The sequence below is a fragment of the Balaenoptera ricei genome, chromosome 6, assembly GCF_028023285.1.
Source record: "Balaenoptera ricei isolate mBalRic1 chromosome 6, mBalRic1.hap2, whole genome shotgun sequence".
Taxonomy (NCBI): domain Eukaryota; kingdom Metazoa; phylum Chordata; class Mammalia; order Artiodactyla; family Balaenopteridae; genus Balaenoptera; species Balaenoptera ricei.
Genome location: NC_082644.1, coordinates 12649859 through 12674352, shown reverse-complemented (window position 1 = coordinate 12674352; position 24494 = coordinate 12649859). Strand labels below are relative to the sequence as shown.

Sequence of the window (24494 nt, the reverse complement as noted above, 5' to 3'; positions counted from 1 at the left end):
TTGTTGCAGAGCATGGGCTCTAGACACGCAGGCTCAGTAGTTGTGGCTCACGGACTCAGTAGTTGTGGCGCACGGGCTTAGTTGCTCCGTGGCATGTGGGATCTTCCTGGACCAGGGCTCGAACCCGTGTCCCCTGCACTGGCAGGCGGATTCTTAACCTCTGCGCCACCAGGGAAGTCCCAGTTCACTTCTTATAGGCTAAATCATTTTACTTTTTATAGAGGGGAATTTTTAAAGTACAAGCTGAAGCAGAATAATGAAGCCCCATATTCCCAACACCCAGCTTCAACAGTTCTCAGTTCATCACTAGTTGTGTTTCTCAGGTACTTCTCCTCCCCCTCCTTCTCAGTATTATTTGGAAGCAAATCCCATTTCAGTTCACTTATGGATTAAATCTTAAATCTCTTTCAGTTCTTATTTATATCCACATGTGTCTTCCATGCAGGTTTCCATGTGCTCCTCTGTGATTTGAGATAAGGCATCATTTAACCAGACGAGCCTTTCTAGACACTAAACTCTACAAAAGTTCAGTGGAAGGAGAAACCACTGGAAATTGCAGTGGTTGGGTCAGGGGTTATGTAAATCTATGTAATATTTTTCTGTGTACAGAATCAACAGCGTTTCCCAAATAGGATTACTGTGTAAATTTGAAAAATCATTGATTAATAATACAAATTATTTTAAAGGACACTACACAATGCATTGTAGGTTTTTGTCTTTTTGTTGTTAATGAATACTAAGTAAAATACAAATTTTGGGGTGGGGGCTGTATTTTTTGTGCTAAAAATAGAGTCCATTGTGGAAGGCTAGAACAAGTATGGACATTTTACAAACTGCTCTACCTGGTATGGTGAGATAGGAAAAAGGATGAGAGGAATAGGACTTAAAAATCTGTATCTGAAAAGCTTTATTCTTTCAAAAGAGAGAAAGCAAATATGGAAAAATGTCAACTTCTGTTAAATCTGAGCAGTATCTTTCTGTTATTTTGTATAGTTTTCTCTCTGAGATAGAGCATAATAGTACCTTTTCCCCCCACACGTAATGGGTCTTTATAGTCACAAAAAGATTAGAAACTACTGGGGAGAGCGGTGGAAAATAGGACCAAACGTTCCAGCTTTGAATAACCAAAATTAATCTTACTTTCATCTTTGTATTGGCTTTCCACGATCATCACAAACTGTTCAGTGTTTCCCAGATTGTTTATACTTAAGTAACTTCATAGTCACCTTCTTATAACTTTATTCACTTAATGTTTCTTCAAGTGGTTTCATTCTCTTTCTCTTTAACCTTCTTTTGCCTTTCTCTGAATTCTCCTCAGTTTCTCTACATTGCAAAAACATCCGACTCTAATCTGCTGACCCTGGGTCTTTGAATATATGAATAATACAAAGTTCACTTGTAAACAGGTTGTGTTTTAACAGCTTATTACTAAGAAGCTTTTTGGATTTTATATAAAAGCTACATACCCACAAAGGAGAGTTGGTAGCATGGATTTCCCTGTTCTGACCCTCTGTGGTGAGGGGAGCACCGGGATTTGGACTTGGGGAACGCTTGTTTAGTTATCAGTGCTCACAGTGGAGGGAAACACTGGAGAGCAGTGGTTCTTAACTTTTTGGAAGCAACAGTTCTCTTTGAGGAATCTAATAATCCCCTTCACAGAAAATGAGTATATTCACATAATCTTGCATGCAGTTTTATGGAATTTGATTATTCTCATGTACCTCCAACTATGGACCAAAAACTCCAGATAAAAAGGTCACTACTGTAGAGCATAAGAATTTTGATTTTTTAAAAATTCCTGACCTGCCTTGTTCCCAGGCACCGCACTAAAATTGTGTAGTACTTCTGGATCCTTTGTTTATGCCATTAAAAGTTTTAAAAAGTCTCTTAAGTTACAAATTTTATCACTTTAAAATTTTTGTTTTGAAGTTTAATTTGTTTTAAAAATCTGTTTACCCAAGTTTTTTTCTTTCTTTTTTCTTTTTTTTTTTTAGAATTTTATTCCTATAACACTACTAGGAACCACAAACACTGATTATGTCTTATTTGAAATGTTTGATAAGTATATCATGATTTCTTTATTTGGATCTTTAGTAAGGATGAAAAATTTGAACAGGCCATAAGATAATCATGGGGGTGTGTATGTGCGGGGGGGGGTGTTCATCCTTATCATATTTAGATGATAATTTCTCCCGAAATGTAGAATTCAGGCCTTGGCTCATTTATATTACAGATTTGGGGACAGGTTAAATATTCTAAAATATATCACTCTTTACCTAAATTATATAAATATATATAAACTAAATAGCACATAGAAAACACATATAACTTAACTGCAATATAACTGAAAAACAAGATTACAGAGGGTTCAGGTGAAATACTAGGTTACAAGTTAGTGAAGTGAGCAGTTTTTCTCTGTGTGCACTTCATCTCTGCAAAGGGCACCCACAGGGGCAGCTTAGCATGCTCTTCTGCACCAGGCAGAGAGGGGTGGCCAGGCTGGAGGAGCCCCTGCTACCTCTCTGTGACAGAGTTCTACGGTGCCTTTTATGCACTGCTTTTTCCGATTGTGTTATACCCATTTGCTTAGAAGGGCCATTAAGAATGTGATACTTTTATAAGTGTAGTTTCAGGATTGTAACACAAAGTATAATATTAAATAAACGTGCTTGAGTCCATAGTGATACAAATGGTTGACTGAATAAATAAAAAGTGGGGAGAAGGAACGCTTGTTACAAATAATATGTGGACGGATATTCCTCCGTGCAGGGACTGTAACTGCGTTGTCCTTTTTTTTTTTTTTTTTAAATTAATTAATTAATTTATTTTTGGCTGTGTTGGGTCTTCGTTTCTGTGCGAGGGCTTTCTCTAGTTGCGGCAAGCGGGGGCCACTCTTCATCGCGATGCACGGGCCTCTCACTATCGTGGCCTCTCGTTGCGGAGCACAGGCTCCAGACGCGCAGGCTCAGTAGTTGTGGCTCACGGGCCCAGTTGCTCCGCGGCATGTGGGATCCTCCCAGACCAGGGCTCGAACCCGTGTCCCCTGCATTGGCAGGTGGATTCTCAACCACTGCGCCACCAGGGAAGCCCCTGCATTGTCCTTTTAAGTGTAGACTGGACTTAGTGACTCACTTCCAAAGAACAGAGTATGGCGGGGGGCGGGGGGCGGGGGGGAAGGAGAGAAACCTGGCAGTTACTGCCTTAACCAAGTGATCACATCTAACATCACCAGCGGAAAAGTCACGTTGGTACTATGTATACACTCGCTTCGTCTCTGGGCTCTTCCTAAAAACCCATGATCCCAGTCTGATCATGAGGAAAGAGCAGACATATCCAGTTCAGGGACATTCTACACAATACCTCACCACTGCTTCTCAGAACTGTCAGGATGAAGAAAACTAAGGAAAGTCTGAGAAATTGGTAAAGTCAGAGAGACTAAGGAAGCTTGACAACTAATACGGTGTTATTTGGATCCTGGAACAGGAAAAAGGCATTAGTGGAAAACCTGGTGAAATCAGAGTCAAGTCTGGAGTTTAGTTAATGGTAATGTAGAATGTTAATTTCTTAGTTTTAACAAATGTACTGAGGTTGCATATAAGATGCTGACATTAGAAAAAACTGGGTGAAGGGTATATGGAAACACTCTTTGCAACTTCTCTGTAACTCTAAACTTACTTCAAAATTAAAGCTTGTTTTTAAAAACACTATATATTCTCTTTTTTCTTTTAACATTCATTCATTCATTCATTTACGGCTGCGTTGGGTCTTTGTTGCTGCGCGTGGGCTTTTTCTCTAGTTGCGGTGCGAGGTCTTCTAATTGCAGCGGCTTCTCTTGTTGTGGAGCACGGGCTCTAGGTGCGCGGGCTTCAGTATTTGTGGCACACAGGCATAGTTGCTCCATAGCATGTGGGATCTTCCCAGACCAGGGATCGAAGGACTTGGGGACGTATGCTTTTAATTGGTAAATTATTTTCAGGCCCTGTTACTTACTTGAATTGCATCCCTAATGCAACAGAGGAAAAGAAAGATTTTAAAAACAGATCCTTCCAGACCCATGAAGAAATTTATGGAGTGTTTGATAGCATCTGCTAGGAAGTGTGGGACCAAGGGAGATAGATATTCTTTATGATATTTTTATTCTAAATAGTAGGCTATTTTAATGACTCTGTGTAAAAATTAAATATTAAGCATTATATATGTATATGTTTGTATATATGTATAGACATATATGTGTTTATATGTACATAAATATACAATTTTTTCCCTCTAGCTTTAATTATTTTTGAAGGATAAGGACCTGGCTCTGACTTGATTTTAATATCAAATGGAATTTTACGAGTGCCATTAACATAAATGTGCGATTTCTGTACTGTTTTTCTATGTATGGATGTTTTTATTCATCTGGTGGTAGGAAATTTGTTTTCTATTAAGTCAGATCAGGGATTTTATTCTTGGGATACGAAATGGTGTGTTTAAATATATCTTAAAGTGTTCTTCTTCTATCAGTTTTAATCTTTTTTTTGAGGACTTTCTTTATTTTCTCCCCAGATAAAACAATAAAATTATGGAAAATCAGTGAAAGGGACAAAAGACCAGAAGGGTATAACTTGAAAGAGGAAGATGGAAGGTATAGAGATCCTACTACAGTCACTACACTACGTGTAAGTACATTTAAAAAAAAAAAAAAAAGGTTCTAATTCTGATGAATAGTGTTTTGTATTCCTGTTATATATTATAGATTCTCAGCAGAACATGAATAGGAATAATTACAGTCTGCTTCTTCCCAAGATTCGGTAACCAGATAGAACATTAATAACTCAAATTTTAAACAGACCCTGATCTACAGAGAGGTTTCACTGTGGTCAGGGGCTGAACCAGGACTCAGCACAAGCCTGTGTTTTATACTGTGCCACCATACTCTCTTTTGCTCTCATGGTTTGTCAGCTGTTAGAAGGTTAAGTTTCAAGGTTAACTTTCTTTGGAGATCAAAAAAGTAGAAATGGACTAAATCTTCTAGTTGCAATTAAAAAAATACCAAGAATTAGATGCTTTGGGCTAATTTCCTTTTTAGCCACTTTAAATTATAAACATTTATTAGCTTTGCAAGTCTGTCAAGCAAAAGATTGAAACTGGGAAAAACTGCAAATTCTCATAGTACTGCTATCTATAAAAGAAGGTAAATTTTCCAGATTTTTTATTTTTCTTCCCATTTTAACACTTTAAATAAGCAGTCAACATCAGTTGCTTTATAAAACTAAATCTGTGTAATATTATACTGTTTTATATTCCCTCAAAAACTGGAGTAATGAAGTGTTCTGGACCTTCAGTGCTCTTGTAAACAATAAACATTTTGTAATCACGGTTTTTCATGTGTCTTATTGACAGGTGCCAGTCTTTAGGCCCATGGATCTAATGGTGGAGGCCAGTCCACGACGAATATTTGCCAACGCTCATACATATCACATCAACTCAATTTCTATTAATAGTGATTATGAAACGTATTTATCTGCAGATGATTTGCGGATTAATCTTTGGCACCTGGAAATTACAGACAGGAGTTTTAGTATCCATTTGGTTTCTTTTTTTCGGTGTTTGGTAAAGAATGCATGTTGTGCCCATACTGGATTTATTTTCATCTCTCCTTAGTGTGTTTTGATTCTTTTTATAGTAGCTTCTTACTTTATACCATTTTTTCTTTGTGTTTAAGTGATTAAACACTGGCTGAAGTTATTTGATAAAAAGCATAATGTATCAATTTAAAAATTGGATTCTTAGAATTTTAAGGAATTCATCTGTTTGTACCTATGAAAATAGAAAATTTTTTAAATAGCTGTTTCTTGTAACAGAAACAAATATGTGGAGTATTATCCTTAAAAAATATTTTTAATTATAAAAATAAGATTGGAAAAAGAAATTCATACAAGTCATGATGCATGACAGTATAAATACTTTCCCAATCCTCATTTTCATTGTTTGTTATCCTTCTGAAATTTTTCTGTGCATAATCAAGTGTGTGATATATGAGATATATACACACACATATACTATATACATATAAATATAGAAATGTATATATGTTTGTTTTTAAGTATTTAAGTTCTTGATAAATGTTAGTTATTATAACTAGTATTAATGTATGTCTTTCCAAATAGGTATCATTTGAAAAATTAACACTCTACTATTATTCATACTCTACCAATACATGCATCCCTGTAGTGGTGGTTGCTGAAGGGTGGAGGAGCTGTGGCAACTTCTTTGAAATAAGACAACAGCGAAGTTTGCCACGTCAGTTTTGACTCTTCCTTTCATGAATGATTTCTCTGTAGTCTGCAGTGCTGTTTGACAGCATTTCACCCACAGTAGAACTTCCCTTCAGAACTGGAGTCAGTACCCTCAAACCTTGCTGCTGCTTTATCAACTAAGTTTATGTAATGTTCTAAGCCCTTGGTTGTCCTTTCAACAGTTGACTAAATTCACTATCTTGTGGGCACAGTTCATGGCAGCCCAAAACAATCACAGTAGTGACATCAAAGATCACTGATCACAGATCACCATAATGAATGTAATAATAATGTAAAAGTTTGAAGTATTGTGATAATAACCAAAATGTGACAGAGACACAAAGTGAACAAATGCTGTTGGAAGAATGGCGCTGATAGACTTGCTAGATGCAGGGTTGCTACAAAAGTTCAATTTATAAAAAAATGCAGTATCTGTGACGCTCAATAAAAGCGAAGCACAATGAAACGAGGTATGCTTATAGTGTATAAAAGAGCCTGTTTTCCTATACCTTTAGCAGTCTAGTTAGTGAAAACTTCTCTTCTTGTTTTGATTCGCTTCTTTCATCCTGAGTAGATTTGAGCATGTTTTCATATTTTTCAACCATTTATATTTCTTTTTGTTCTTTTCCATATTTTTCATTGGATTTACATATATTCTTATTGGAATTTCTTTGTTTTTAAAGCACCTTTTTGACATCAAGTAACTCAGCTCCATTGTTTGTGTGCTAACAGTTTCCCTTTTTTGCCGCCTTTCAGATTTTTCCTTTTGTTTTGTTTGGAGTGTACACTAATATTTAGGAATATCTTCTTAATATTTAGGAAGATGGTGTGTCAGTCCTTTTTTTATGGCTTCTGAGGTTTGTATCATACTCAGAAAAAAAAGACCTCTACATTCTAAGGTGATTTAAAATTCGCCCGTGTTTTTGTCTCAGACTTTTTTTTTCAAGCATTAAGAGTTTTGATCCCTCTGGGATTTATACTCATGTAAGTAGTAATATGCAGTTTAGAATTAATAGTTGTGCTTAAGTCTATGAATGAATTTTAGATTTGAAAAATATAAAATTATGCTTGACCTTTTTTCTAAGTGGAAATTCCTTAATAAAATGCTGTCCAGATATTGTGGATATCAAGCCTGCCAATATGGAGGAGCTGACAGAGGTGATTACAGCAGCAGAATTCCATCCAAACAGTTGTAACACATTTGTATACAGCAGCAGTAAAGGAACTATTCGGTTATGTGACATGAGGGCATCCGCCCTCTGTGATAGGCATTCTAAACGTAAGTTAATTGCATCTTGTTTTCAAATGATAACATTTTCTGTTTGTCTTCAGACATGGTAACTACATTTACATAGGTTTGCAAGTCTTAAACCTCCTGTTCCCTTTGGTAAGCCGCCTGACTCAACATGAGGGATTATAGGTTATACTACTGGAAGAGCACAGAAGGCTCTCTTGGGGGCATGTCTGTTGAGTCCCAGTGGATGTATTTTTAATGCAATGCTATTCTTTGGGAACTTGGGTTGGGTTCTCCAGTCCTGTATTCAAGTAGAGCAGTTCCTTTCTTCCCTGCCTCCCTTCTCTCTTTTGCTCCCTCCCGTCCTTTCTTCCTTTCTGTTTTGAGCTTCCTAGGAAGATTACTTCTGAGATGAGGTTTCTTTGGCTTAAACAAGTTTGAAAAGTACCAGGTTAAAAAAATTAAAGGATTGCATTATTCTTATCTTCAAGTTGTTGAAGATTTTAAAAACTCATGAAGATAGGTACATGCTGCTTATCAAAATAATTTTACCAGGCCACTAAAAAAATAAAATGCGGGTATGAGTTGGAATGGTGAGGATGGTGTGTTTCTCATGGTGACAGTACAAAGTCAGTGAGGTATATGCAGGACCTCAGATTGGTGCACTGAAGTCAGACATCTTGAGTGAGTCTGGTTCTGCTGAATTAGCTGAATGACTCTGGAAGGTGCTGTGCTGCATACGTCCTTTTGCATCTTCAACTTCAGTACTAAGTCGCTCTGATTCTCTTAAACTCTCAGGGAGGGTATGTTCTTATAGCTAGAGAGATGTTTTTCGGTTCTTTATCACCCTGCCATTTTTAGCTCACTCTGAGGAAGTTGATGAATGGTGTTTTGAGTAAATGCTTTGTCCAAGCCAGAATATTTACAAATTGCCCTCAGCCCTCCTATTTTGCTTGTTTTTAGTGTTTGAAGAACCTGAAGATCCGAGTAACAGGTCCTTTTTTTCTGAAATCATCTCTTCAATTTCTGATGTAAAATTCAGCCATAGTGGTCGATATATGATGACTAGAGACTATTTGTCAGTCAAAATTTGGGACTTAAATATGGAAAACAGGCCTGTGGAAACATACCAGGTATTTGCAATTTTTTCTTTCAGTGAGTATATAACCTGTTTACTTACTTTTAAGTGTTTATAGAGAAGGATTTTGTACTATGTGTTAATCCCAGTACAGTGCAGTGTATGTTCACCATTAGGTTTTTTTCCTTCAGAGATCCATGAGTACACTGCCTTTCCTTATGTTAAATTTATATATACTTTTATAGGTTGTGTTGTCTATTCAGTTTTAAAGTGTAAAGCTACCAATTTGGTTCGGTAATAACTTTTTTTCCCTGTTGTCTACATTTAAAGTGAGGATGGAATTACGGTCTCTATCAAGGTCTGGGGGAAGAGGACTGGGGAGAATGGTCCTAGTCGAGGTGTCCCGGATGGAGTCTGGATCGTGCTAGTTGAACTAACTAGAGCTTAGCTTTGGTGTGCCCAGTCAGGTGAACTGGCATTCTCCTTCTGGCTAATAACTGTTGTCTTAACCTAAAGGAGAAGGGCTTGTGAGAACCCAGCAGACAGCTTTAGGAGCTGCCTTTCTGTTGTAGGATGTCAGCTCTGGATTCTCTTCTTGTCAGCCAAGCCGCTACCGTGGATCCCTTTCTTCTGGAGAAGAGAATGAAGATGTGCACAGCTGGGAGCAGGGTCGGGGGGCCAGTAGAAACCTGTGTTATGCCCTAAGCTGCAGTGTAGAAAACGTTTAACACTGCTTTAGGAACACAGAATTTATAAATGGTACCTTCTTTACATTGTATGTTCTCAGTAAAATTAGAAGGATGCTTCTCAAACTTTTAATCCTCTTTGACAAACATGAACCACTTAAGAGTCTCCTTAATGGTATTTGAAATTTCAAAATAAATGCTACATTGAAACAACAACAAAGGGATACAATATTGCTTTGTTTTTAAATTACATTTGTGTAACTGCCAAGATTCTGATCTATCTCCTAGTGATCCCCACCACCCTCATTATCACACCACCACCCCTTTCCCATTGAGAATAATTGATCTGAACCTTACCTTCATTCTCTTACATTGTTTGGTGAGAAACCCTGTATGTGCACTCTAAAACTTGGCTGAATTATCATGATTTACCTAATTTTACCTGATTTGTAGTTTTTCTACCTATGCTGAACTAGATTAGTGATTGGGAGTAGAGTCACATCATTCTCAAATGTAGCATATGCAGATTCAGCTATTATTGAATATGTATAATTGAAATGGACACTTAAAATGACTTTAGGTTGTTTCATAGAGAATTCTAAGCATTGAGAAGGTACCTACTCTTTATTTATTTATTTATTTATGTATTTTTGGCTGCATTGGGTCTTCGTTGCTGCACGTGGGCTTTCTCTAGTTGAGGCGAGCGGGGGCTCCTCTTTGTTGCGGTGCGTGGGCTTCTCATTGCGGTGGCTTCTCTTGTTGCAGAGCATAGGCTCTAGGTACGCAGGCTTCAGTAGTTGTGGCACATGGGCTCTAGAGTGCAGGCTCAGTAGTTGTGGCGTACGGGCTTAGTTGCTCCGCGGCATGGGGGATCTTCCCGGACCAGGGCTTGAACCCATGTCCCCTGCATTGGCAGGCGGATTCTTAACCACTGTGCCACCAGGGAAGTCCCAAGGTACCTACTCTTTTCTATCATTACTTCTTTCTAAGGTTCTCTTTAAGTAAAGAATAGTAGTGAGATAGAAACTTGTTTTTTTCCCCTTATGATCACAACAAATACTTTGGAACTGTCCTTTGTAATTTAGTAATATTAATATAGAATTGTATCATTTCTCAGAATACTTTTTATGTAACTAATTTATTTTCTAGTTGATCCCTTTGTGAAATACTAGTGAGTAAACATAGAATTATACTTCAAAAAACAGAGCTACATTATCATTAGCTTTGGATATTGTATAGGTAATAACAAGTATATCAAATATTTCCATAATACATATCTAGAATAACCATATAATTTATCACCAAGCTAGGGCAGGGTCATGCAATGCATAACATATGCACTTAATAAGATATTGTAGGCTTCAGTTATTTATGCCCCAAAAATGGTAGTTAAAAAGGAAGTAAAGCCACAGTATTGCATGTTTTTTATCAACAATTAATGGGCTGAAAATCAAGTGTTAGCAAATTCAAATATTGCTATAATATTCTTTAATTAGTCTCTTACCTGTGCCAGTTTTAAATGTTTTCTGGCCTAAATATTTCAGTCGAGCTTGTAAAGAGTACATGTGCTGTGCCCAGAAGGGTATTTTTCTCTATTGTACGAGAGGAGAATGTGTGTTCATGGAAGGGGGACCAGATGTCCGTGAAAGGATAAAATACCTTTACTGTTTCTCAGAGAATTGAGTTTTTTGTTTGTTTTGAGAATTGAGTTTTAATGAGATTAAAACGTATGTATACGTGTTTGTATATGCCTTAAAAAAATATAGACTTGTTAAACCATTTTCTAATTTCAAGAGCAGCAGATCTTAAGGTGTAAGCTAAGTATACATATATATTTGTTTTTTCCCCAGGTGCATGAATACCTCAGAAGTAAACTTTGTTCACTATATGAAAATGACTGCATATTTGACAAATTTGAATGTTGTTGGAATGGATCTGACAGGTAAATTGATTTTAATTTGAACTGAACCTCTTATTCAAATTGAATTTCATTAGAGGAGAGAAATTTACTATTTCACTCCTAGTATGGTTGCTACATTTACTAACGGCCAGCGTGTTTTTGTTTTTTTTTTAATTTTTTATTTTTTATATTTTTATTTTTTTAAGCATTATTCATTTTAATTTATTTATTTATTTATTTATGGCTGTGTTGGGTCTTCGTTTTTTTTTTTTAATTTTTTTTTTTTAATTTTTTTTTTTTTTTTTTTTTTCAATTCATTCATTTATGGCTGTGTTGGGTCTTCGTTTCTGTGCGAGGGCTTTCTCTAGTTGTGGCAAGTGGGGGCCACTCTTCATCACGGTGCGCGGGCCTCTCACTGTAGCGGCCTCTCTTGTTGCGGAGCACAGGCTCCAGACGCACAGGCTCAGTAATTGTGGCTCACGGGCGTAGTTGCTCCGCGGCATGTGGGATCTTCCCAGACCAGGGCCCGAACCCGTGTCCCCTGCATTGGCAGGCAGATTCTCAACCACTGCGCCACCAGGGAAGCCCTGGGTCTTTTGTTTCTGTGCGAGGGCTCTCTTTAGTTGTGGCAAGCGGGCGCCACTCTTCATCGCAGTGCGCGGGCCTCTCACTATTGCAGCCTCTCTTGTTGCGGAGCACAGGCTCCAGACGCGCAGGCTCAGTAGTTGTGGCTCACGGGCCCAGTTGCTCCGCGGCATGTGGGATCTTCCCAGACCAGGGCTCGAACCCGTGTCCCCTGCATTGGCAGGCAGACTCTCAACCACTGCGCCACCAGGGAAGCCCGCCAGCGTGTTTTTAAACTGACATAAATTACATTTCCCAACTTCATTTTCCCTAGGGTCTCCTTGAAATAAATTTAGTAATCTTACAGCAGTATTGGCAGATAAAAATTAAACATTATGTTTCACTAGTAAATGTGAAAGTATACCAAAAAATTGTAGATATAATAAATTATGATATAAATTTTAAACTTTTCCCTTTTATGAACCAGATCAGTCACATTTTTGACATGTCAGTGGTTAAAATGGTGAAATTTCAGTTTGGTTGTTACTTTGCTATTAAATTGTTTTTAGAAATATTTAGGCAGTAGATACTTCATTTGCAGCGTTACACACTGGTTTTTCCAGGTACTACATTAATACCTCATAGAAGAGAAGACGTAATTACCATGTATTATTTTAACCATATTACCATGAGTAATTAAGCTTTTTATAATCCACAACTTTGCCACAGTATGATTGCTTTTTACTATGTCATCAAAATGTGTACCATTATTTCGAAGGATAAATAAGTCTTAATCATTCCATTTTTAAATGTCAGTATTTATTTATCATTTATTATGTTCCAATAGAACAGACAATAGTAAAAGAAAACATAATTCTGGAATTATTAAACTTGCTTTCAAGGTACTCACTCATTAGAGTATTTTATTCAACAATAGTTTTATTGCTGAAGCTTGATATGAGTCAGGTTTCATGGTGCTGTTGAAGATAGTAGAACTTAGATAATTTATCTTTTGTCTGATTTTTAAAATTGTTTTTATCTGATTATAATATGAGGCCCTATAGGCTGGCCACAGCACACCTGGAGTAGGAGCAAGCAGGCTTCGTCTTTGAACGCCACTGCTCACCCTGAGGCATCAAGGAGACAGGAAAGGGAAGGCGACACTGATGGAGTAGGATATAGCGCAGTGCTACGGCCAGCTCGTCCTCGTAGTGTTTAAGCGTCGTGTTCCATTGTCAGGAAAAATTATTTCCCTTAACATAAAAAAAATTTTTTGAAAGACTCTCTCCTATATAATGACAGTACTGGCATCTAAAGCAGAAAAATTCGCATTGATGCAGTACTGCCATCTAATCCACAGATCCCCATAAATAACACAAGTTCTCTCAATGATGTCCTTTCTAGCAGAGAAAAACAATCTGGTATCCAATCCAAAAGTGTATGTTTCATTTGTCACATCTCATTAGTCTCCTTTAATCTGGAAAAGTTCTTCATTCTTCCCTTGTCTTTCATGACCTTGGCTTTTTTGAAAACCACAGGCAATTTATTTTGTAGAATTTTCCTTAATTTGAGTGTTGTCTAATATTCTCTCGTGATTAGATTCCAGTTATACATTTTTGGCAAGAATACCACAGAAATGCTGCCTAACAACACCTTTTAAAATAGCATAGATTAGGTGCCCTAATCCATTGAAAACCTCACAAATTCAGCTAACATGGGGATGCCTGTCTAAACTACACAAATTATTTTAAAAGAAATACAGTTTTATTACTTTCAGGTATATGCACTGACCTGAGTTTGGTTAAAATGTTGTGAAGTGTCCTTTGGGAGAATTGACATTAATGAATAGGTCATAATCATTTGTATTTAATATGTGACCCTGTATAATGTATAATATTTGTAAATATTCAGAGATGTTTTCAAGCATTACTTTAAACAGTTCCCGGTGTCCTATAATCTTATTTACAATAATAATTTAAACCATGTGGGAAGGATGTAAGTACTTTATTAATGGTTTCAAACATGTGAAGTTTTGCTCATTCGGCTGCTTAGCAGATGTTGAGCCGTGATGGATGGCGAGTAGGACTGACAGAGAAATTGTCTTAGGCAGGGCAAGAATGTGGTGCCCCTGCAAACTGATACTATTAAAAATATTTGTCAAAAAATACTTGCTTAAAATATATTTAGTGTTATATAGGTTAAACGATTTTCTGTTAATAAAAGTTGTATATGCTACTTTCTTTATACACTGTGAAGCAGATTTCTTGTAAGCATACGTAAGACGTTACTGTCTGAACCAGACAGTGTCCTGGGAACATAAATAGCTTATAACGTAAATCATAAAATAAAGCATTGGTTTCTTACAGAAAGCTGTATACCATAGTTTTGTTTTGTTTTTTGTTGTTGGTTGGTTGGTAGAAGCTGGCTGGTCTGGTTGGTTGCAGAGACTGAAGTTGCAAAAATATTCAACTAAGATAATTCAGTACTACTTATAAGCTTTACTTGAGGATGCTTTCAACTTTGGTGACAGTTCTGGTAGTCATGAAAAGGAGCCATTAATAGAAAATCAAGTTTACTAACACTGTATTCCTAGTTTATTCCAGTGATTGTCCCCTGGGTTGGTGTCAGCCGCCCCCTCCCTAAATCCACATCTGCTTGAAGTAGCTCTTTCTTTGGAGTACTAGGCAAGGTTTCACCAATGAAAACTAATGTTCATTATTTGACTGAGTGCTCTGTCTACTTTTACAGTGTTGTCATGACTGGATCTTACAATAATTTCTTCAGAATGTTTGACCGGAATACAAAGCGAGACATAACCCTAGAAGCATCACGGGAAAACAATAAACCTCGCACAGTTCTGAAGCCACGCAAAGTGTGTGCAAGTGGCAAGCGAAAGAAAGATGAAATAAGCGTTGACAGCCTAGACTTCAACAAGAAAATACTTCATACAGCCTGGCACCCCAAGGAAAATATCATTGCTGTAGCTACTACAAACAATCTGTATATATTTCAAGACAAAGTGAATTAGGGTTGGCATTCCTAGCAGAAGAGCCCACTTCCTGCTTAGTTGAGATAGTTGAATCTAGCATTCATACTTAAAAAAGAGAGAGGTCCATTGTGGCGCCCCTTTTCCAGTGTTTGACAATGTGCCATTCGACAACACATTTTTAATAGCTACATGGAGAAAGCTCTGTGGATTCCTCACTGTGGTGTTCTCCATGTCTGCTAGCCATTTAGGTAAGGGTAGGGCACTTTTAATTTAAATGACTTCTTGCACCATCTTGCCTAATGGACTAGATTGGACTGTATCAACATTGATTTACTCCACTTTTTATGCCTTCCATTGTGATGACGTCAAACACAGTGAAAGCCTTCAGTCATGCTTATGGGATTTAATTGTGTATCCTCATTACTGTATCATTTGTGGGGTACACCCCTCCCCCCTTTTTTAAATTAAATACAGCTCATTCTTACTGTGGCTTGTAGCATTCCTCCTCTTCTGGCCTCCTGGACTCTTCCCCTTCATCTCTCTTACCCTTGCCCCTCCACCCAGTCTTGGTGGTGGTATAAAAAAGGAAAGAACGAAAGCACACAAAACGAGTCAGTTTGGGGTCAGTGGTAAAGGGGGGTATATGTTGCGAACAAATGTTTTAATAACAGTTGGCTGTAATCACTCCTTGCCGTGTCTGGCACTGAAAATAAGGAAAAAAAAAACTACTACTGAATAAAAGTGACAAAGAATGGAGAATCTGGTTTTCTTTTTCTTTTTAATCTACCTCTTTAAGCCAATATTTTGTGTCATAGCTTTGGGTGCAGTGAAATGAAATGAGGTTCCATTGTTTTATGGGTATTTTTGTTAATTATTTTTAATAAGTGTTCTTTTACATGGAGGAGGAGAGGTATTGGTTTTGTATGAACATGTTTTGACTATATATTGATATTACTAAGGATATCATGATCTATACATGCTACTAGAGATTTTTTTTTTACTGTAGTTATAAGGGTATTGGGTACATTGTATCTACACTTAGTTCATTATCTGTTAATGAAACTGTTGTAAATGGGAACCAAATTTGTAGAACTTCATTTTTAAAGACTTTACAGTGCTTAATTTCATTTTTGCATTACTAAATACTAAGTCAAAGTCTTAAACTTTTTAAACAAGTTAAAACTTTTTTTATCAGTCATAAACCATTAACATAAAACTATCCTCAAGTGATTTACATAGATAAAATTGACACTGCTCTAAATTTTTTTTTTTTTTGTATTTTACTGCTATCAAATCTGAATGAAATGTACTTTGTCATAGATGTTTTTCTTTTAATTTTGGTTTTCCAAAGCTATTAATGTTAAAGACAAACTTTAAAGGTACAGTGTTCCAAAAGTGCTTAATGGATTCCAACAGCTGCCTCAAATAAAAATTTAGTAATATGTATATGACATTTTCCCTAAATGGTGATACCTTATCCAAAGATGAAGAGTACCCCTATTTTTAATAGGTAGAATGAACCTTTGTGTCAATCTTGCAGAAGCTTTAATGGAGAAAGAATGACCTTTATTTTTAAAAGATAAATGAGTAGGCATTTATATTAGAGAATGGTAGTATGTTTTGGTCGAGCAGTAATATACAGCCTTGAATTTTAGAGGACTCTGAGTGCTTCTTACTTGTCCACTACCTTATTGTTCTCTTCTCACCAATGAAAAATGATTAAAGAATTCCACCGTTATTCCCTCTACACTTATACAGATATTATGTCTTGTAAGTTAACATTTTTAGCACACAGGAGAAATTATATGTAATAAAATTACTGTATCTTTTGGACTTAAATTTGAATTTGTATTTAAACACTTTGATTATATGTCTGATAATTCTTAAAATAATGGCACTTTTACTAATTTATTTGGGGATCTTGGGTACATTCATAAATTGTGTTTTTCTTCATGCTTGACTTGGAAGTGGGCTACTCCCCTGCCATGAGCAGACACTGATACTCTTTCTCTCTGATCAGGCAGTTTTCCAGAAGATCTTTTTGGGAGATTGTTTCCCTAAAGTTTGGGTGTAGATATTGAAATAACACCATCGAACAGCTCTTGGAAATTGTTCTTTCATTTAGCAGTAGCTATGATGATTCTCACCCATGACACTAAGGGTTAGTTTTATATATTTAAGAGAGAAACATTGCTTCTATATAGGAATATAAAGGAATGCTATTATAAATTATTGTAACAATATTCTCAAGTATCAGTTTTAAATTTCTTTGGTGTAGCAAACTATAAGCCCAGCCACTCATGGTCGTGGTTATTAATCTTTTATAGAATAAACTTAGTCTTGTCAAGTTGCTTGTATTCTCCTATTCTCTTGACACCTACAAATATATACATATTCTATCCCTCTGTCTTAACCTTTTTGAAAAGTTTTATGGTAGGAAAAAGAACTTTCATTCTGTTAATCTCTTGATCTTTATTTAGTGCCTGGGCAATAGTTATATAAATCTGTATCTGTATAAACTCATGTTTATATAACTTAACTCTTGGATATTAAGCTTTCTTCTGTGAAGCCCTGAGACTTTTTGGAACAGAAAAGTACATTCACACAGTCTTTTTCCTTTCAAATTAAGTGAGGATTACAAAAAAAAACCAAAAAACCTTCAATGTGAGAATTATTCTGTTCACAGACATTCCTAAGGAAAACTAAAAATAATAAAACTGAGGTTCTTTTAGTTTGTAACAGTATTTATACAAGTAACGTGTTTATTCTTGGAAAATGATTTGTGAAAGCTAAACAGTTACTGATAAAAGTATTTTAGTGAAATTTAAACCATTACCTTGTTGGGGAACACTGCTTCAGCATCTTCTCTCTGCCATATAAAAATTCAAGGGGAGATAGTAATGTGCACTTCTGGAAGAACAAAGCCAAGCCCAACCACTACCCCCCAAAAAAGAAAGAAAAGACAGGTATATGCTAGGTAATCAAGAATCAAGTCAATTTTACTGTAGTATTTGAGAGCACTACTATTTTAGATATTTATCTGTTGAGACGGTTGATAATTAAAGCTTTGTGTGTGTGTGAGAGAGACCATGGTTAAAAGAGGTTTTCTATACACCCCTCCTCTCCAGAAAGCCTTGGAAACTCGTTCCGCTTCATCTTGTAACTACGCATATAAGGTCAAGACATTATGTCTCATTCTTTGGTATTAATCAAAAGCTTAGAGAATTTGCAAAGTCTTGAGGTTCTCAGATGCTGGTTTTAAGTGTAATGGTAAATTGAGTTTTGTCTCCTTGACATGTTATTGCATAATGATATTGAACTTTGTGACCTACTGTGTAAGAAAGGAACGCCCAGCTTGCAGGCTTAAAGTTAATACGTATGAAACGGCCCACCTTAGCACGTACCTGTAAAAAGGAAGGCACTACAAAATTTAGTTTCCTGCAAAAGGAGGAATTTGGCAAACATAATTAAACTGGCCTAAAGGGAGAAAGCTAGTATTTATTTACCTTTTTAAAATGTTCTACACTTACATGAACAGCAGCCAGTTATTTGAGGACTTTCCCACTAGGGGATACCAGTTAAGCCTTGACCAACACAATTTTTGTATTTTTGAGAATGAATGCATAAATGAGATTCTGTTTCTATATTGAAAGAGCTTCATTATTAGAAACCAAATTGGGAACCAGATAAAGGGAAAGTCCGAAGTGTATTTATGCCCAAATAAAACTGCTATTCATGATCCTGGAGTGAGTGATGGAGGGGGAACCCAAATATCAACTATGCTGTCATGGTCATACCTTATGGGAGAAGTAGCAAAAATGAAACTGGAAGAGAATTATGAACTGCCCTTTCAGTCATAGATTACTCAGTCTGCCCCCTTCCCCTTGCAAAATCAGATCCTTATGTACCATGTTAGCTTTCTCCTTTACAAGGAGACCAGGAATTTCATGTTGCACGTTTATGCTGATTAAACTCTGGAATGTCTAAATTTCTTTTAAAAAAACAGGTAACTTCTGCCTTCTGAATACATGTTCTTCAGATAGACCAAAAAAAGAAAAAATACCCCAGCAGTTAATCATGCAGAGAAAACTCCCATTCACATTTGTATGAATTTCTTTTGTTCTCTCTCTTCTGGGCATACTTTAAGCCAGATTTCCCCTCTGCATAGCCTCATAATCTGTGGCTGATCCTTTATATATTTAACTAGTGCCTGTTATCAAGATTGATTTTTATTTTTCATTTTTGCAAGTGGAAGTATTGGAATAGTGACCATACATACCAGCCTTGGTGTGTAAGATTTTTAGGATACATTCCTAGAACTGTAATTACTGTATTTAAAGGATATGGGTGTATTTAAGATTTGGTACATATTGTCAAATTTCCGTTCCAAAAATGGAAGTTCCATCACCAATACACCCCTATCTTCACACTCTGAATAATGAACAAAAACCTCGTGTTTTATCTTGGTCAATCAGAAAAAGTCAAAAATGGTAACCCAATTTGTGTTTACATATTTCTAGTCAGATATTATTTTCTATAATCTGGATACCAGACTTTATCACATGTGCTTTATAAATATTTTCTCCAGTATGAGGCTTGTCTTTTCACAGCTTTTTGAAGAGCAGAAATTCTTAATTTTCACAGAAGTCCACTTTTTCAACTTTTTCTTTAATGGGTTATGCTTTTGGTGTCATATCTAAGAAATCTGCCTAACTTAATGTGACAAAAATTTTTAATATTTTTAGAAGCTTAATAGTTTTCAGTTTTTATATTTACGTCTGATTTGAGTTGGTTTTTGTATTTGTTTACATATAAAAATTATATATGTACCATATATAGATTGAGGTTCATTTTTCTTTGCACCTTGTTGAAAATCAGTTGACACAGCATTAGTCTATTTCTGAACTATTCCATTAGTTTATACGTCTGAGCTTTCACCCATACTACATTGCGTGATCACTGTAGCTTTGCATAAGTAATGCAACTATGTTCTTTTTGAAAACTGTTTTGCTAATTTTAGTTCCTTTGCCTTGCTATGTACATTTTAGGATCAGCCTGTTGATAAGAACAAAACCACCTGCTTGGATTTTGATAATGATTGCATTGAATCCATAGACCAGTTCAGGGAGAGTGGACGTCTTAATATTTGTCCTCCAATCCATGAATGCAGCATGTTGCTCCATTTATATAGGTCTTTGATTTCTTTTATCAGTGTTTTTAGATTTTAGCATACAGATCTTGCACATATATTGTTAGTACTTTATGGGTTTTTTTGTGTGTGCTTTTGTAAATGGTACTTTAAAAATTTTCAATTTCCAAAATGTTCATTGCTAATATCTAGAAATACGATTGATTTTTGTATTTTGACCTTGTATCCTGACACCTTGCCAGATTCACTTATGTAGATTTTTAAAAAGTTTTCTACGTAGTCATGTCTGCAGATTATTATTATTTATAATAAATGTTTTATTTTTTTCCAGTCTTTCCAGTTTTCCTTTCCAACGCCTTTTATTTCTTTTTCTTGTCTTGCTGCACTGGTTAGACTTTCCAGTATGATGGTGAAAGGAGTGGTGATATCAGACACATCCTTGCCTTGTCACCAATATTAGGGGGCAAGCATGCAGTCTTTTACCATTAAGTGTATCAGTTGTAGATTTTTGTAGATGGTCTTTATCAGGTTGAGGAAATTCCCTTTTACTCCTAGTTTTCTGAGAGTTCTTAATCATGAATGTATGTTGGATTTTGTCAGATGTTTTTTCTGCATCTATTAAAATGATCATTCTTCATAATGTTGACATGGTGAATTACACTGATTTTTAATTGTGGAACCAGTATTTTTGCTTCAGGGTTCATGAGAGATATTGATCTATAGTTTCCTTACTTTTTAATGTCATTGGTCAGTGTGATAGTGACCTCATAAAATGTTTCTCTCCTCACCTATATTATTGAAGATTGTAGTTAGAATTCATATAATTTCTTCCTTAAATGTTGGGTAGAATTCACCAGTGATGCCACTTGGGCCTCCTTATTGAAAGGTTGTTATCGGAATTCAATTGTTTTGAAGACATAAAATTACACAAATTATCTATCACTTCTTAAATGAGTTTTGGCAGTTTGCCCTTCAAGGAAACTGTCCATTTCACCTAAGCTGTCACATTTATGAGCACAGTTATTCATAACATTCTCTTATCCTTTGTCTTAGTCTGCTCAGACTACTTTAACAAAATACCATAAACTGGGTTTTCATTTATGATTTCATAGTCAAACCAAAGAGTTATTTATGGTTAGAAAGTCCTTCTCCAACTTAAAATGAGAAAAAGTTATTTTATGTTCATTATTATGTTTGATGGTTTTATTATGAATCATTTTATTCCTTCATTGTATTTTCATTTCTATTAGTGATGTTCTAATTCTGAACTCCATTAAGGTTATAAGAGGTAAAAATTGTTATAGGTGAAGTATTCACTCCAAAATACCAAATAATGTGCCCCATTAGCATTAATTAATCTTGATCTATATACATCAATAAAGAATTACTTTATTGCTTAAAGGGACCTCAAATGTCATTAAACCAAACTCCTCATTTGAAAGATGACACAATATAAAATTGTTCTGTCAAGGGTCACATTAGCTGTGAGTCACTCTACAAAGAGAACTGTAATATATGTCCCTTTTGAGAATTGAAATGTATTATTATTTTATTATTCTCTGAATCTCTCAGCAGAGTCTGCGGAATGAAGCACCATAATTTGAAGTTTTGCAAGTGACATTTTGCTTCCTCACAGTATCTTTGAAAATGTTAATTTATTAGCCCCAATCTAGATCAAACTCTTGCTGTACACAGTTTACTTAGTAACGCCTGAAAGGATCCCCTGATCAGGTTATGTAGTTGTTACCTTAAGCGGCAAAGAACAAGGGGGTTAGGATGTGGGGTAACGCCACACCTGGAACCCTGCCAGTCTAAGAAAATACTATAAAGTTCTTTCCTCCTCTTAGCCTCCCTTCACTCTCAACTGGCAGCAAATGATGACCGATCTTGCAGAAAAGTTGATTTGGTCACTGGATGAGAAGGCCTCTCAACAGCTCATTCTTCAATTTATTCTACCATGTTTACTTACTCTCTTCCTTCTGAAACCACTAAGTTTACACCTCTTCTGCTTTAGAATTAGGGCCAAAACAAGGCAAAATTATTTGTAATTGGGTATGACATGGAACTCGTACTCAATATAATTAATAATTACAAAATAGTTTGCAGAGTACATCATGGTTTATGTAGTGCTCTTAGAAACATCCCATTTGATCCCTACTACATCCCTGAGATAGTGAGAGAGGATTACTGTCCCTATTCGACCCTTGATCAGGCTCAGAGAGGATGTGACTCGCCCAGCATCTCACCACTGGTAAGCCTGGACACGGGACCCAGTTTTTCTTACTCCAGGTCCCATGGTTTTTTGTGCTACATTACACACAATGCCTCTCTGAGGTTAAAGACATCTGTATTTTTACTTAATTTCCACTTTATAATGGTAATGATGATGATGATAATTGCACTGTACTAAGGATTTTACATAATTTTCTCAGAGTAACCTGCCTAGAGCTACACAGCTAGTAAATACTACCCAGTTGGTCATCTTCAGAGCCCACAGTCTTACCACTACTTTAGACTGCCAGTAAAGAAAAAAAAACGTCCATCCACAGTTCTACCTCTCAGAGATCATTTGTTTTGCTTTCATATATACAAAACATGGAGTGCTATTCATACTGTTCTGTAAACTATTTTCACATTATGGCCCACATTTTCCCATCACTGATAAACATTTTCATTTTTAATGACTGCATTACAAGCATATACCATTGTGTATTAAACTGACTTTATTGGCCACATCTAGATTTTTTTTCTAAATTTTTTGTTGCTAATAATGCTGCAATGACTATCCACATACAGACGCTTTGATTATTTTGTTAGGCCAATTTCCTGAAAGTGAAAGTTCTAGATCAATAGACCACGTTTAAAATTTGGATACACAGTATCCACCAGAAAGGGTGTACACAAAGCTTTGTTAGTGTGATAAGCTTAAGATCCTAATTTATTTTTGTTTGTTTCTTTTGGCCCTGCACCGCGTGGCTTGTGGGATCTTAGTTCCCCCACCAGGGACGGAACCCAGGCCCTTAGCAGTGAAAGCTCGGATTCTTAACCACTGGACCTCCAGGGAACTCCCTTAAGATCCTAATTTAGATATCAACATTACAGGTGCCAGAGCAGTTCCCAAAACTGTGGCTCAGTACGTCCATTTCCTGACTGATTTACATCATTTGGTCCTTATTTTTCCAAAAGCAATAACACTGCAGAGTTCTCGAACTCAATGAAACTTTAGGGATCAAGGCAAAATATTTTCTGCAGATACAACTGTGGCTCTTTCTCTTGACAGGAAAGTAAAACTATAATTAGAGAGAAATCATTTCCTGGATTAATGCACAGGCAGCCAGCATTTTTTTTTTTTTTTGAGCATTTGAAAGGAAACCAATCCTTTCCTACAACTCAAATGCTAAATAATTACACCTCATAGACTAAACTTCGTATAGCCCCGTAACTAATAGGTAGGAACTCTGATTAGTGAAAAGTTCTGAAGGAAGGGTGCCTGGCAGTGCAGCTGGTGTGTCCAGGTGGGGTCTCTGTAAATCCGGGTAAAGAAGAATCTGGCCCAACCAGAGCCATTTTTCTAGACAGGGCCTTGGAGGCCAAGAAACTAGATTACAATCAGAATACACTGGCCACTTCATTCACGTGTGTGAAAATGAAAAGGAAGCATAGTAGCGGTGAGTCTGTACTTTGCAGTCAAGTGGTTCTGGGTTCGAGTACTAGCTCTATCACTGTCATCTTGTGTATGGTACTTTGCAAATGTCTCAGTTTTCTTATTTGTAAAATAGTAATAATACCTAACTTGTAAGATTGTTGAGAGAACTAAATAGGAAATGATCTACATGAGGCACCTATAAAGCCTGGCTCACATTAAGTACACAGTAACTTTCGCTGCTATTGTAAATGTCTGACACCACCTTCTACCTGATGTATTAGCTAACTGGGTGTGGATGAAGGCAATGTGTGTACATCCACTACGTACAGTGTAGTATCTACAAACTCTTAGGCATCTAGACCCAGCGTAACTCCTACGTAATACACAAGTGTCCCCTCGTGGTAAATAACATGTCTGATGGTACAGACTCACCTTCAGGCCTCCCCCCAAAGTGGGGCCGGCTAGACCACATGTCCTGCCCCCCTAACTAGGAACTCACTTGCATGTGGCTTTTCTCACCATGATACATATGGGAGAGGGACATTTACCAGGGCAGTTGGGAGTAACTCAGGCTTTACTCAGTAATGCACTTTGCCGTAACTGAAACCTGCTTCCCTACATCAAGGAAACCCTAATGCAGTTTACGCAGTCCTGGAGAGCCGGCCGTTGTCTCTCGCGCCCTTCTCCTCCTCGAGTGCTCTTGTCTGTGCCCTCTGCTCCCATTCTCAGGCCTCCTTCCTGTGCTCTGAGCGCGCCAAGTTTCTGATCATCACAAGGCTGCCCCGTTATGTCTCCGTTCAAATGTCCACTCCTCAGAGAGTTTTCTGCGGACTAAATCTAGTCCACATGCTTCAGTCAGTCTTCATCACCAACCCCTGACCTTCTATTTTCTTCTTGGTGCTTGTTACTATCTGAAGTTATTTCAATCACACACGTGATAATTACCTGTCTCACTACTGAGATAGGA

At 36.7% G+C, this 24494-nt stretch overlaps 1 protein-coding gene and 1 long non-coding RNA gene across 3 annotated transcripts in view; one reads left to right on the top strand and one right to left on the bottom strand.

The window, feature by feature from the left end:
- PPP2R2A (protein phosphatase 2 regulatory subunit Balpha) overlaps nucleotides 1–15491 on the top strand; it is an 85234-nt gene extending 69743 nt beyond the window's left edge. For both annotated transcript variants that reach the window (XM_059926861.1, XM_059926862.1), the window contains exons 5-10: nucleotides 4549–4661; nucleotides 5386–5563; nucleotides 7396–7560; nucleotides 8479–8648; nucleotides 11130–11221; nucleotides 14492–15491. In XM_059926861.1, coding sequence (XP_059782844.1) covers nucleotides 4549–4661; nucleotides 5386–5563; nucleotides 7396–7560; nucleotides 8479–8648; nucleotides 11130–11221; nucleotides 14492–14771 — 998 coding nt within the window. In that variant the 3' untranslated portion in view covers nucleotides 14772–15491. The remainder of the gene's footprint in view (nucleotides 1–4548; nucleotides 4662–5385; nucleotides 5564–7395; nucleotides 7561–8478; nucleotides 8649–11129; nucleotides 11222–14491) is intronic.
- LOC132368198 (uncharacterized) overlaps nucleotides 1–24494 on the bottom strand; it is an 80148-nt gene that overhangs the window by 30571 nt on the left and 25083 nt on the right. The window contains exon 2 of the long non-coding RNA XR_009503966.1: nucleotides 17569–17601. This is a non-coding gene — a long non-coding RNA (uncharacterized LOC132368198). The remainder of the gene's footprint in view (nucleotides 1–17568; nucleotides 17602–24494) is intronic.